The sequence below is a fragment of the Coenobita brevimanus genome, chromosome 14 (genome assembly GCF_032717465.1).
Source record: "Coenobita brevimanus isolate Jiangsu-jjx chromosome 14, ASM3271746v2, whole genome shotgun sequence".
Lineage (NCBI taxonomy): Eukaryota > Metazoa > Arthropoda > Malacostraca > Decapoda > Coenobitidae > Coenobita > Coenobita brevimanus.
This window is the reverse complement of record NC_136967.1, coordinates 16,284,372-16,300,227: the sequence shown is the minus strand read 5'-3', so window position 1 is coordinate 16,300,227 and position 15,856 is coordinate 16,284,372. Positions and strand designations below refer to the sequence as shown.

At 43.7% G+C, this 15,856-nt stretch overlaps 1 protein-coding gene across 1 annotated transcript in view; it reads left to right on the top strand.

Annotated features, from left to right (window-relative positions):
- Window positions 1-15,856, top strand: part of LOC145390009 (uncharacterized) — a 297,119-nt gene that overhangs the window by 33,207 nt on the left and 248,056 nt on the right. The window contains exon 4 of the mRNA XM_080265104.1: window positions 4,300-4,401. Within this exon, the coding sequence (XP_080121230.1) occupies window positions 4,300-4,401 (102 nt within the window). The remainder of the gene's footprint in view (window positions 1-4,299; window positions 4,402-15,856) is intronic.

The window sequence follows — 15,856 nt, the reverse complement described above, 5'->3', positions numbered from 1 at the left end:
CCCCTTTCGTCTTCTTTTCACCCCACAGAGCACTTCACATGCTGCACATATTTCTTTTTTGAATACCTTGCACACACCTTCCACGTCCCCCATCTGCTCCAATTCATATTTACTCAATCGTTCCTCCACTTCTCTCTTATATTCTGCCTTTTTCTTATCCTCTTGTAACCTTTCCACTCTCCTTGCATCTGCTCCTTCCTCCCATCCTTCCCTTCCTCTATTTCTCTATTTTACTTGGACCTGGTCAGAAAGTCCACTCCCCCAACCTCTATATGCCCTGCATCTATTACACACCTTCGCATCCTTTCATCCACTCACACATAAGCAGTCATTGCCTTCCTTTCATTCAGTTCACCACCCACCCTTTTGCTCACTCGCCATGTATACCTGTGGATCATTTTGTGCCTGAAGAGGTTATTGGCTATCATCAACCCCCTCTGGGCACAAATGTCCACTAAAGCACTGCCATTTTCATCTATCTCAGCAGGCACACCCCATTCACCAACTACTCCATCCACCTTCACATTCCCTACTTTACCATTCATATCACCAATCAGAAACACTCTCTCAGTCCTTTCAAACTTTTCCATGCACTAGCTGATGCAGTATGTTTTATCATCATTCATGAAAAACATCAGCCGGACCTCCATTGCCACCCAAGGGTAGGGTGAGGAGTAGCGGTGTCCAGACAGCCAAAGTTTGCCAAATTCAGTTGGCCATGATTCCATTCAGTCGTCATTCAACCCTGAAAATCCTGGTGCCATCTGTTTGGCCAAAAACATTTTGCCACACTCTGTAGCATCACATATACCTGTCTGATAGAGCCAATCCAAATGTTGTCGCATTAGAAATGGGTGCCAGATCCCTGGTCATGCACTTCTCTGCACAAAATTCATGGAGCCAGCTCGATCTCTTGTCAGTCCCTTAGCCTCACCAACTTCCATACCTCTCTTTCTCACACACTCATCCACCATATCCCTCCACCTTCTTCTTGGCCTACCTTGCCTCCTGCCTCCTTCAGATTTGCTCGAGATATGCCTTTTCTGCTACTCCATTTCATTTATTCTCTCCACATGACCATACCATCACAGTACACTGTCTTTGATTCTGATGTTCACTGACTTCCTCTCTCCACATCTTTCATGAATCACATTATTCCATATCATATATGCTTATTGTACCCCAGACACTTTCCTCAGCAATCCCATCTCCACTGCTCTTACTCTTGACTTCATTTTCATGCCACACCATAGTCTCACATCCATATGTTAAAGTTGGCACTGACACTCCTTTATGTAAACCTTGTGCAGCTTCAACACTCAAGCCTCTGTTCCTTAGCAAGTCATTCATAGCACAGCAGCTTTCCTTCCTTGTGTCACTCTACTTTCCACATCTTTTGCACATTTTCCTCTCTTTTCTGTCACTTTACTCAGGTATTTTGAACTATCGGATACATTTATATGAAGTTACAGAATGTGGTGAATGTTTTTGGCGTATCAAATAGAGCCAGGTTTCCGGGGCCTTGAATGATGAGTGAATGGAAGTGTGGCCCATTGGATTTTGCAAACTTCGGCTGTCTGGACGTTTTTACTCCTCACCCTGCCCTAAGGTGGGAAAGGAGGTTAGAGTGATGATGATGATTTGAACTATCATACCAATTCCAGTCTCTTTCCATTCGCCGTAACATTATACTGGGAGTCACCTTCTCTCTCAGTAGCTATCATCGCTTTACTATTTTCTACATTTACTCTTAAGGACTGACACTTACAGACATCTACAAATCTCTGTACTAGTCTACCAAGTTCATGTCTGGTATTTGCAAGTAGCACTGCATCATCAGCATACAACAAATTTGAAATATTCCGTTCAATACCAACGCCATGCCATTCTCCATTACTCATGTTTTTACTTCTCTCATCATCCCATCCATATATATACTGAAAAACCATGGAGACATCATGCAACCTTGTCACGGTCCGACATTTATCGTGAACCATTCACTTAGATGCTCATTTACCCTTAGACATGCCTCACTACTATCATAAAAACTCTTGACAGAACTTAATAGCTTACCACCTACACTGTACATGCACAAAACCTTCCACAATCCTTCTCTGTCTACTTTGCCATATGCTTTTCCCTGATCCATAAATGCCATAAACACCTTATAGTCCATCTCACAAGCCTTCCCCACTATGTTTCTCACTACACATGCTCTGCCAGTCCTAAAGCCACCCTGTTTGTCACATCCTCTGCCACTCCTAAAGCCACCCTGTTTGTCACTCAGTAGGAGTTCTCTCATCTCTTACTTTCTGTATAATAATTCTTCCATATACCTTCCTTACAACACTCAGTAGACTTGTGCCACATTAATTCATGCACTCACCTTGTTCACCTTTATTTTTGTATAGGGGCACAATCATTGCCTTTTTCCACTCTGCTGCCCCAGTTTCACTCATCTATGCCATCTTAAATATCTCCAACATACACTTCATTCCACTTTCTCCACTACACCTAATCATCTCTGCATATGCCTCATCAACCCCAACTGCTTTCTCATTTTTCAGCCGCTTCACCGCGTTCTTCACCTTTGCGAGTGCCATGTTTCCTGGCACTGTATTCCTTTTCTTTGCACCCCCAAAACCAGTCTTGTTAGCAGTTGCTTTGCTCTTTCCATTTCCATTCATCAGACTTTCAAAATATTCTTTCCATCTAGTCCTTACCTCATCTTCATGGGTTAATAATCTACCACTTACATCCTTCACACTTTCACATTTCTTTCCACTGTTACTTCCACATTTCCACACCTCTTTCTAGAATAACTTTCTGTTTTCAGAGAAATTTGCATTCATTTTTCTTTTTAGATCATCATTTACCTACTTTGTTTTCCTCTTCACAAGTCTCTCTATGCGCTTCTTTCTCTCAGCATATTCAGTTCTTATTTCAACTGAACCCCTGTCCTGTACCAACTCTAGCCACTTCTTCCTCTGTTCCTTTCACTGCTTTCAACCTCTTCATCCCATCATGCCATACCTTTCTTCTATGTTATTACTCCTGCCACACCACACACTGCTTTAGCATTCCTAACTAAGCACTCCTTATATGCATCTGCAAGCTGTCCAGATCCATTTCATTCCATTTCACTGCTTCTAACTCCTCCCGTACTTTGGCCCTGTATTTTTCTGCCATTTCTTTGATCGTCAGCTTCTCGACTTTCAGTCTTTCTCCCTGACCACTCCTCTCTCTCTTGTTCCACCTCACTCCTCTCAGCTTGATCTTGCATACCTGTCATATGATCCAGCAAACCTCCACATTGTCCTCCCACTGCCCTCATATCAGCAACATTTTCCAGCATCGATTTCTCTACAAAAACGTAATCAATCAGGACCCTTTCAACACGATCTCCATTCCCTCTTTGTCATGTATATTTATGTACATCTTTGGTGTTTGAAATAAGAGTTACAAGTGCACAGCCTCCTTTCCTGACACATATCTTTCAGTCGCATCCCATTATCATTCTCTCCTGGTACTCCATAACAGCCCATTATATTATTCACACAACTAGTGCCTACTCTCCCATTCTTGTCCTCCATTACGAACATTTTATAACTCCTGGGGCATTTCTCCCACTACTTCATCCAGCTCGGCCCACAACCTGTTTCTGTCTCACTCCTGTCATCACACGGTGCCTATGCAATAATCACTTCTGCTTTCACCTTCTCAAACGTGAACTTGACATATTTCCATCTCGAGCTGACACATTTGTAGTCTGTCATTTGTCATTCCACTTTGCCACACTTCATTCATCAACGAAACAACTCCTTCTTGCATCTTCCTCACTCATTCATGCCTAACCTTACACATTTTACTCCCTCCAACATGTCCACTTCACACCCTTTCATCTTTGTTTCACATAATGCCATCATGACGTGTCTTGCACTCTTGAACACATTCACTACTTCCACGCTCTTTCTCTCCTCATATAGGCCTCTCACTTTCCACATGGCCATGCGAACCTGCCCAGTTGGTTAGGGCCCTGGGCAGGTATTGGGCCCTCCGAGACTCTCCGAAATGTCTGCCATGATCTAGTGATTTTAGATAGGGGAATCTGGGGGACAGTTAACGGGGCCAGAAACCCCGATTTTATGGTTATCACCCAGCGTAAACTATAAATTTTTCGTTAAATAGGTGTGTATGGTAATGTACAGTGGCTGATTGAGAATAAATTTTTTTTGGTAGGTAAATAAACTGTGAAATTGTAAAAGCATGATGAAACTAATGAAATTATGTGTTTTGCAGGAGATGGGACTGGTACACTGACCCCACGAACAAAGAGAGGAAAGTGGTCACGTAAGCATTCTACATTCAACCTGGATGACTGCATGAAGGCATTCCAGCAAGGTATTACTTCTGTTTTCATGTTTACCTTTTCCCCCCCCCCCCATCCATGCATCATCCAATCCTATGTTGCCCCATGAGGAGCATAGGAGCCCGGGGCCAGGCAAATTGGTCCTGACATTTAAGATGAGAGTGACCAGCCGCACTCATCCCTGAGTGGCATTACGTGAGCGATAAACCCTAACCACGCCTTGGATATAAACCTTCACTGGCTCAATCCGATTGGAGCGCTGTAATTACCCACTAAACAACCAGGCGCCAAAATTTGGTTATATGGTTACCACCTAGTGTAGTAAATGGTTTCCTGGTGTACAGGAAACCATTTGGCTTGTCACTCAGTGTAGAGTCACCCACAGGCAGAAAGAAGAGGAAAGAACGAAGGAAAGAAAGACAGAAGAGGGAGTGTAAAGTCACCCGCAGGCAGAACGAGGAAAGAATGAAGGAAAAAAAGACAGAAGATTTTATATATTTATATATATATATATATATATATATTATCTATCTATTAAAGAATGAAGGAAAGAAAGACAGAAGATTTTATATATATATATATATATATATATATATATATATATATATATACCAGTATATATATAATAATATGGAGTAGCCTATACTACCAGCTGATCAGGGTGGTACTCCCAAGGGGAATGGGAATGTTGGTGATATGGAGAGCTGGTGCTCCCATTTCACTAGCAACTAAACCATTCCCCTTTGCTAACCTTTTTAGTGTGACACTATCATGGAGAGTAGCCCAGCATACTCTCACATACACTTTAACTATCTCATGCACTACTCCACTTGCGCTTTACATACTACACAACGTATCCCACTATGTGACAGGGGTTAATGCCAGCAAGGACAAGCGGCCAGAAAACTTTGCCCCCGCTATCTAATGGCAGACCTATTGTGGAGAGACGTGATGAGGGCTCCACCAGCATAGATTTTGGTGCCGGGATCGGGATCAAAACCTGTGCTAGAGGGTACAGGGCATTGCAGTTCCCAGGCTGTCGCCTCCTCCCAATAGAGAGGGGCCCAAACTTGGGAGTAGCGCCCTAGGAAGCTGCCCTATCAATGGTTGTATAATGGCAGGGCAGTTACAGTGCCAAGGTGTGCTTGGAAGGTGTCCCTTTAGCTGTCCTGGCAGGTTGTCCTGAGGCCACTGCCACAGCCACTGGTCACGGCTGGTGGGCTACGGGTCCCAGATCCCATGCCTAGGCCTGGGACTGTGCAGGTGGGTGGGGCCTGTGGTATGTCTCTCACCATTATTTATTGCCAAATTATGACCAGAAGGAAAGAAACCTTAAACAAACCTGAGGAAACCAAATCACCTAAGCGAATCAGAGTGGCATCGTGGAATGTGGGAAGCTTAAGGGATTGAGTGGGGAAAGTAGTTGAGACATTTATTAGAAGGTGGGTGGATGTGGGATGTGTGCAGGAAGTCATATATAGGAGAGGTTCAGCCAGAATGATTGCTGGCAGGGATGGACATTATAAGTTCATTTGGCAGGTAGGGCAGATGGATATGGTGCTGTAGGTGTGTTGGTCAAGGAGAAATGGGTGGAATATGTCATGAATGTAATGAGGGTCAGTGATAGGATAATAGTAGTGAAAGGTTTGTTTGTTGGGATTATGTTTGCATTTATATTGGCATGTGCTCCACAGGCAGGTTTGGATGAGGTAGAAAAAGCTAGATCCTGGGATGACCTAATATGTGTAGTAAGTGGTATGGAGGATGGTGAGATGGTAGTTTCGGGAGGGGACTTAAATGGTCATGTAGGTGAAGCAGCTTAAGGACATGTAGGAGTGCATGGGGTATGTGCATATGGTACGAGAAATGAGGAAGGGGACAGGATATCTGAATCTGGGGAGGCAATGAACATGATTGTGTGCAACACACATTTTAGGAAAAAAGAGAGTCGGTTGATTACTTAAGAGTCTGGGGAAAATAGCAGCCAAGTAGACTTCCCTGGTCAAGAGGGCTGAGAGGAGGTTAATGATGAATGTTAAAGTTATAGGGAGCAAGGAGTGTGTGCAGCAACACAAGTTATTGATATGTAACATGGTGCTTAAGGAACATTTGATGAAAAAGAGGACCTATACACCTAGGTGGAAAATATGGAAATTGAAAAACCGAGCAGTAAGGCATGCCTTCTATAGCGAGCGAGAAGAGTGGCGGCTGAACAGGAAGACATTGATGGAAGTGTTAATGAACAATACAGAGCCCTCAAGAACACCCTCTTCAGAGTTACTGATTCAGTGTGTGGATGGACAAGGGGTCCCCCAAGACAAAGTAACTTGGTGGTGGGATGAGAGTGTAGAAGCTGCAGTGAAGGAGAAAAGAAGGCTTTTCTGGGAGTGGAATAAGGGTTGTAACAAAGAAGAATGCTTGGCTCCCAAGCTTATGGCGGGAAGAGAGGTTGACAGGGCAAAGTCTGAGTCTCAGAGACTTTTACCGGTACTTTATAACCTAAATAGTGTGGAAAGAAAGAATATGATATTTAAGGTGGCAAATCAGATGAAAAGAGAGAACAGGGATATCATAGGTGAGCAGTGTGTAAAGAATATTAGGAAAAGTTGTGGTGAACAGTAGGGATATTAAAGATGCCTGGACAGAGCACTACAACAGGTTGTTGAATGAGGAGTTTGACTGGGACAGGGAAGGTTTGGAGCCAGCAGATCCAATGTCTGGCCCTTGGCTGTTGATTGGTGAAGACGGCAATAAGCAGGATGCAGTTAGGGAAGGCAGCAGGTGTGTCTGGGTTAACTGCTGAAATGTTGAAAGCCTCAGTAGATACAGCACTGATTTGGTAAATATGATTATATACAGTATGAGTGTGTTGTCCCAGATGATCAGCTGAAGAGTATAATTGTAAATGTGTTAAGTGGGAAGGGTGATGCCCTGGCAAGAGGAAATTATACAGTAGAGGTATAAAGCTTTTAGACCTGAGAATGAAGGTAATGGAGAGAGTTCTAGATGGTATGATTAGAGAAAGAGTGAATATTGATGAGATGCAGTTTGAGTTTGTTCCAGGTAAAGGAACCACTGATGTCATGTTCATTGTTCGACAGCTTCAGGAAAAATATATAGGAAAGAAAAGGGAACTGTACCTTGCTTTTGTTGATTTGGAGAAGGCCTTTGACAGTCCCTAGAGAGATGGTGAATTGGGCAATAAGAAAGCATGGGATTGAGGAGTGGCTGGTTATGGTGGTTACGGCCATGTATGTAGGAGTTCGCACCCAGGTATGGGTGAATGGAGATTTGGATAATGAGTTTTTCATGAATGTTGGCTTGTGCATCAGGTGTCAATTTTGAGCTCCTTTTTGTTTATTATGGTACTTGAAGCCCTCTCACTTGACTTCAGAAATGGACTCCTGTGGAAGAGGTTGTAAGCTGATTATTTGGTGTTGATTGCAGAGAATGAAAGGGAGGCGGAGGAAAGATTTAGGAAGTGGAGAGATGGTATAGGGCACAAGGGCTTAAGAGTAAATGCAGATAAAACAAAAGTGAAGGTATCCAGGGCTGGTGGTAGTACTGTCAAAGAAGAGAGGGAGTGGGTCTGTGCGATTTGCCACAAGGGCGTGGGAAGTAATTCCATCTTGTGCAGCGTTTTGACAAGCAGGTGCATAAGAGATGTAGTGGTATTAGAGGAAGACTGCGAGATGATGCTGATTTCATGTGTGCGGTGAGTCAGGGAGAGCATGTGGAGATGCCCAGGCGTGAAAGGATTGAGCTTGATGTTGAGCCTCTTGAGTGTGTGGAAGAGTTTTGTTATTTGGGAGACTTGCTGTGTGCTGGAGGTGGGGCTGGAGCCTGCACTGTGGCTAGAGTGAGGAGTGGATGGAAGAAGTTCAGGGAGCTGTTGCCTCATTTGACATTGAGAGGGCTCTGCCTCCTTTCTGAGAGATCTTTGTATGCAGCATGTGTTAGGAATGTAATACTGTATGGTATTGAGACCTGGGTGGTAAAGGAAGAGGATATTCTCAGGCTCAAACGTACAGAAATGGCAATCATTTGGTGGATATGCAGGTCATTCCTGAGTGCGAGGCCTGGGGGGATTAGGTTTACAATGGAAGAGTTGAGAGTTAGGATGGGACTGGAGTGTATTGGTGTTATGATGAGGAGTGGTAGATGTAGATGGTTTGGGCATGTGGGGAGGATAGGGGATGATAACTGAGTGGAGAAAGTGAGAAGTGTTATTGTTCGGGGTAGGGTAGCGAGAAGTAGACCGAAAAAGATTGGGGATGAGGTCATTGAGCGTGACCTCGGGGATAAGGGACTAGAAAGCGAAGCTGCCAGAGATCGTGCAGCATGGAGAGCTGCCATTAAGTGACCAAGGCTGACACATGCAAACATGTTTAAGGCTTTCACAAACTGATCAAAATTATAATTGTAGATGGTTTTTACCCCATCCATCCATCCATCATCCAGTCCTATGTTGCCCCATGAGGAGCGTAGGAGCCTGGGGCTAGGCAAGTTTGTCCTGACATTGAGATGAGAGTGAATGCTAAACTTTTTATTGTTATTTTGCCTCACCTTTTATCACCATTTACCCCTAGCTGTGGAGATTCAGTGTAGCCTAGTGGTAAAAACTGCAGTAAGAGTGAGGAGCTTACCTTGTGTGTATGTAAAACTTTAAGAAGCTGGAAGTTTTTCAGTCTTTTAATGCTGCCAGGGATGTAGATGGTCATCAACTCTCAAATGTTCTGGACTAAAAGCACCTATCCATACGACTGTATACTTCTCGGTGGATGCTGTATACTGGCAGTAGCTGTTGTAATGTAATCACCATTATCATCCAGACCTCCTTTCCCACCCAAGAGCAGGGTGAGGAGTAGCAACATCCAGACAGCCCAAGGTTGCCTAGTCCAATGGGCCACGCTTCCATTCACTCGTCATTCAAGTCCCCAGAATCCTGGCTCTATCTGATAAACCAACAACTTTCACCACATTCTGTAGCTTCACATAAACATATCGGATAGAGTCAATCCGAATGCTGTCACGCTGAAAAGGAGTGCCAAATATCTGATCATACACTTCGTCTCACAACATTCATCCAGCCAGCTTGATCTCTTGTCTGTTCCCTTGCGTCACCGACATCCATACCTCTCTTCCTCACACACTCATCCACCATATCCCTCCACCTTCTCCTTGGCCTACCTTGCATCCTCCCTCCTTCAAATTTGCTTTGTTGTTGTCCATTCTCACCACATGACCATACCATCTCTAAACTCTAATCAGTTCTGGTGTCCACAGACTCCCTAACTCTGCATGTTTCACGAATCACATTATTTCATATCCTATCCACTTTCTGTACTCCACATACATGCCTCAGCAGTCCCATCACCACAGCTGTCACTCTTGACTTTTCATTTTCATGCTACACCATAGTCTCACATCCATATGTTAAAGTTACAGTTGGCACTAGCACTCCTTCATGTAAGCCTTGTACAGCTACAGTGCTCAAGCCTTTGTTTCTTATCAAGGCCTTCATTGCACCAGCTACTTTCCTTTCTTGTGTCACTCTATTTTCCACTTCTTTTACACATTTTCCTCTCTTTCCTCTCACAGTACCCAGGTATTTGAACTCGCTCACCAGTTCCAGTCTCTCTCCATTCACCGTAACATCACACTGGGAGTCACCTTCTCTCTTGATTACTATCACTTTACTCTTTTCTACATTTACTTTCAAGGCACAATGCTCACAGACATCAGCAAAACTCTGCACTAGTCTACCAAGTTCTTGTCTGGTATTTGCAAGTAGCCCTGCATCATCAGCATACAACTAATTTGAGATATTCCATCGATCACCATTCATTACCATCGCCATCTCTTTCTCCATTACTTGTGCTTTTATTTTTCTCATCTCCCCATCCATATACAGTATGTGTTGGGCAACCATGGGCACATCACACAACCTTGTTGCACATCCACATTGATCATGGACCAATCGCTGAGATGCTCACTTACCCTTACACATACCCCTCTACCATCATAAAAACTCTTGACGGCTCCTAGCAGCTTACCATCTACACTGCACATGCTCAAAATCTTCCACAGTCATTCTCTTTCTACTTTGTCATATGCTTTTCCCAGATGCATAAATGCCATAAGCACCTGATAGCCCTTCTCACAGGCTTTCTCCACTATCTGTCTGACTGCAAATATCACATTCTCTGCCACCCCCAAAGCCACCCTGTTCATCACTCCCTAGGGCTTCTGATATCTCTCATACTTTATAATAATTCTACCATATACCTTCTCCACAATGATAATGCCATAATGGTTCTTGCATTCACTTTGCTCACCTTTATTTTTGTACAGGGGTAAAATCACAGCCTTTTTCTATTCTGCTGGCACAGTTTTACTTATTCATGCCTTCTCACATGTCACCAGCGAGCACTTCATTCTGCTTTTTCCACTACACTTAATCATCTCTGCATACACCTCGTCAACCCCAGCTGCTTTCCCATTTTTCAGCCGCTTCACCGTTCTCTTCACCCCTGCAAGTGTCACGTTTCCTGGCACTGCATTCCCTCTCGGCACATCCCCAAAACCAATCATATTTACAGTGGCTGTACTGTCTCTATTCCCATTCTTCAGACTTTCAAAAATTCTTTCCATCTGGTCCTTGCTTCATCCCCATGAGTTAATAATCCACCACTTTATCCTTCACGCTTTAACATTTCTTTCTGGTGTCACTTCTACATTTCCGCACGTCCTTCCTGAACAGCTTCCTATTTTCAGAGTTATTTGCATTATTTTTCTTAATAGATCATCATTTACCTCCTTTTTCCTGTTCACTAGTCTCTTTATGTGCTTCTTGCTCGCAGTACATTCATTTCTTATTTCAACTGAACCTCTCTCCTATACCCACTCTAGCCACTTGTTCCTCTTTTCTTCCACTGCTCTCAACCTCTTCATCCCACCATGTCGTGCCTTTCTTCTTCTTTGTTATTACTCCTGCTACACCACGCACTGCTTTAGCATTCCTAACTAAGCAATCCCCATATGCATTCCACAGGCTGTCCAGATCCATTTCATTCCCATTCACTGATTCCAACTCCTTCCCTCCTGTGGTCGTTTATTCAACTGCCATTTCTTTGATCCTCAGCTTCTTAACTTTCAGTCTTTCTCCCAGACTGCTCCTCTCTTTCCTGGTCCTGCTCACTCCTCTCATCTTGATCTTGCATACTCGTACCACAGTCATATGATGTGACAAACCTCCACATTGTCCTCTCACTGCCATCATATCAAGAACACTTCCCAGCATCAATTTCTCCACGAGCACGTAATCAATCAGGCTCCTTTCAACACGATCTCCATTCCCTCTTTGTCATGTATATTTATGTGCATCTTTGTGTTTGAAATAAGAATTACAAGTGCACAACCTCCTTTTCTGACACATATCCTTCAGTCACTTCCCATTATAATTTTCTCGTGGTACTCCATTACACCCCATTATGTCATTCTCAGGAACAGTGCCTACTCTTCCATTCATATCGCCCATTACGATCACTTTGTAGCTCCTGGGCATTTCTCCCACTGCTTCATGCAGCTCATCCCAAAACCTGTCTTTCTCTCTCTCTCACTCCTGTCATCACCTGGTGCATAGGCTACAATCACTTCTACTTTCATCTTCTCAAACTTGAACTTGACATTCATCCATCTTGAGCTGACACATTTGTAGTCTCTCATTCCACTCTGCCACACCTCATTCATCAGCAAAGCAACTCCTTCCTTACATCTTCTTCACCCATTCATGCCTGATCATAAACATTTCACACTTTCCCTCACCTCCACTTCACACCCTTTCATCTTTGTTTCACACAATGCCATCACGGCATATCTCGCCATCTAGAACATATTCACTACTTCTACCCTCTTGCTGTTCTCATTCATACCTCTCACATTCCACATGGCCATGTGAATCTGCCCATTTGGTTAGGGCCCTGGGCAGGTATTGGGTCCTTCGAGAGTCTCCGAAACGTTTGCCATGATTAAGTTATTTTAGATAAGGGAATCTGGGGAACACTTAACCCGGCCAAAATCCTGGTTAAATGGTTACCACCCAGTGTGGTAAATGGTGTCATGGCTACAGTAGTGTCATCATTCATCATTCATTCATCATCTAATCCTTCGTCTCCCCATGAGGAGCACAGGAGCCCGGGGCTAGGCAAATTGATCCTGACATTTAAGATGAGAGTGACCAGCCTCACTCATCCCTGACTGGCATTACATGAGCAGTAAACCCCAACCACCCTTTGGATATAAACCTTCACAGGCTCATTCCAGTTTGAGTGCTTTAATTACCCACTAAACCATCATTTGCCTTAATTTGGTTATATGGTTACCACCCAGCTTAATAAATGATTTCCTGGTGTACAGGAAACCATTTGTCTTGTCACTCAGTGTAGAGTCACCCATAGGCAGAAGGATGAGGAAAAATTTAAGGAAAGACAGAAGCAGTAGTGTAAAGGCACCCATAGGTTGAAGGAAATGGAAAGTCTATCTATCTAGTGCCAGACGCCTCAATCCCGTTTGGGGTGGCCACAAACAAATCGCCTCCAAGTCACCCTGTCCCCCGCCATTTCACTGCCCTGCTCCCAACTCACACCCCCCTCTCTCATATACCTCTCCACCCCATCCTTCCATCTCATCCTCGGCCTCCCCCTCCCTCTTCCCCCCTCCACCTCACTCACATACACTCTCTTCGTCAGTCTTTCACCCTCCATCCTCTCCACATGGCCAAACCACCTCAGTGTGTTCCTCATAACGCTTCCTATCACATCCACATCAACACCACAACGCTCCTTTATATCCTCATTCGTCAGCCTGTCTCTCCACGTGACTCCACAGGCTCCTCTTAAATAACTCATTTCCACTGCTCTCACTCTCTACTTGTGTCCTTCCAACAATGTCCAAGCTTCACTTCTGTACGTTAGAGTTGGTACGTTAGAGTTGGAAAGAATGAAGAAAATACAGACAAGTAGAAGGAAGGAAGAGAGGAAAGGGCACCCACCTGAGAGCAGCACTACTTTGAGTGAGTGGATGGTGAGCACCCCCACCTACCACCAGGAATGCCACTTACTCTAAAGCAAGTTAACTGGCTATCAACGGTTAACCCATTGACTGCAGCTGTATCATATATGATTTCCTTCTTTCAAAAATTCCGAATTCAGAAATGGCACAAAATAAATCAGCTAGCAACACATGGCACCCTATAGAATATTGCCATACATAGATTATGCATTTTTACAAGGAGGAGAGCTCTTTGCCTACAACATGCTGAAGGTACCTCTTACGAAATCTTCTCCAGGAGGCCGCCGCTAGCGGTAGCCCAAGCAAGTATTGGTTGAAATCTCTGGGTGAGTATAGTGATGATAGTGATAAGTTGTCAGATGATGACAGTGATGGTTCAGATGCTGATTTAATTGATAGACTACCAGTAAATGACAATGACAATGATGAAAGCGAAGAAAATGTGGACGACCCCAGACCGAGTACATCAAAAGGTCACTGTCGCTCCTCTTCACCATGTTCACAGCCACGGAAATTACGCAAACTTTCAGCAGGTTTGGTGACGGCACATGTCAGTGACAATGAAATAGAGAGTGCAAATGACATTGATAGTGTAAGAGACAGTGCAGATGAACGTGGTAATGAGCCTGAAACAGGTGCAGCAACACGTGGACAGCAGAGGCAACTTCAAGGTGGCCATGGCGGCCATGTACGTACCCCTGAGTGGGTTTGGGAATCGACACCTTTTACACCTGATATACCAGTGTTTGATGATTGTGATATATCAGATGAGTCAGAAGAATTAGATTATTTTTCGGAGTTTATTGATGAAGGTTTAGTTGACGCAATTGTTCTGGAAACGAACAGATACTACCAGTATCTCCAGGAAACACTTCCTCCATTTTCACCTAGAAGTAGGCTTGCTATAATCAAGAATGTAACCCGTGATGAAATTTATGTTTTTTTGTGCATCAGTCAGTTGATGGCTCATACTTGCAAGCAAAGACTGAATGACTTGGAGTGTACAGGAACTTTTCGAGGTGAAAAGCATTGGAATGCTTATGTCTCGAGATTGCTCTTTGCAAATTATGCGGCTATTGCTTTTTGTAGACAACAGAAGTCGACCTGAAAATGATGTATTGAGGAGTTAGGCCAGTGCTTGATAAGATTCGCCAGAAATTCCAGGAAAAGATGAGCCTAGGGAAGGATTTGTGCATTGATGAAAGTCTTATACTCTGGCGTGGAAGGCTCAGCTCTCGCCAGTATATACCAAGCAAAAGACATAGGTGTGGTGTCAAGTTATTTGTATTGTGCGATGTGAAATCTGGGTATATTGGTGATTTTATTGTGTACACTGGCACTCAGACAGAAATCACACATGATGACGTATAGGGCACATCTGGCTCAGTAGTAAAAACATTCCTGTCGTCACATCTTGGTAAAGGTCATGTGTTATTCTTAGATAACTGGTACACTAGCCCACTTCTTGGTGAATACTTACTCAGTAACAATACTGGACTGTGCGGTACTGGTAAACTAGTATGTTGTCATGCAAAAAAAATGTTGTGTATCAAATGGAAAGACAACAGAAATGTTCACATGTTATCGAGCATCCATGAAGACGTACTGGTTGATTCAGATAAGCGAGATCATCAGGGTCAGACTGTGAGAAAGCCTGCAAGTGTTGCTGAGTACAACAAAAAAATGAGTATTGTTGACAGAATAGATATGTTGATCAGCTGTGTTGAATGTGTGAGGAAAACTTGTCGTTGGTATATAAAGCTGTTCATTCACATGGTGGACTTATATGTGTTGAATGCATATTATATGAATGAAGTCAAAACGGACAAAAAGATGGCACTGCTTGATTTCAGTAGGGCCATAATTACTCAGATTGTATTGAAATTCCATGTAATCCCTTCCACTGGAGCTGCAGCAGAGGGACAAGGAGGACAACATCGTGTGGGATAACTGATTGGGCGACACTTTCTGGGACCTCCGCAAGCCACTGATAAAGTCCAGAAACCACATAGGAGGTGCCATGTCTGTGCTAATACCACCAAAAGGCCAAAGAAACATCAGCTGACACAGTATAAGTGCACAAAATGTGCTGTTCCTTTGTGTGTGTATCCCTGCCATGTGGAGTATCACACACTACATAAATACTGAGTGTAGTAGTAACAGTGGTTTTATGGAAAAGCAGTGGATCAGGAATTTGGAAGGAATTTGAGTGTAAAGTGGAGGGACTGTAAGAAAATTATTCTGGAAAGAGGTGAAGAGAGTAAGACAGGGTGGCAGTGAATTTAGCTGGTGAGTGAAAGATAAATATGGTAGAATTCTAGTGGAGAAGGGAGAAAAAGTGAGCAGATGGAGAGAACACTTTAAGGAATTGTTGAACATAGAGAAAGGAAGTAATGCGAGTATAAGTGGCTGGGG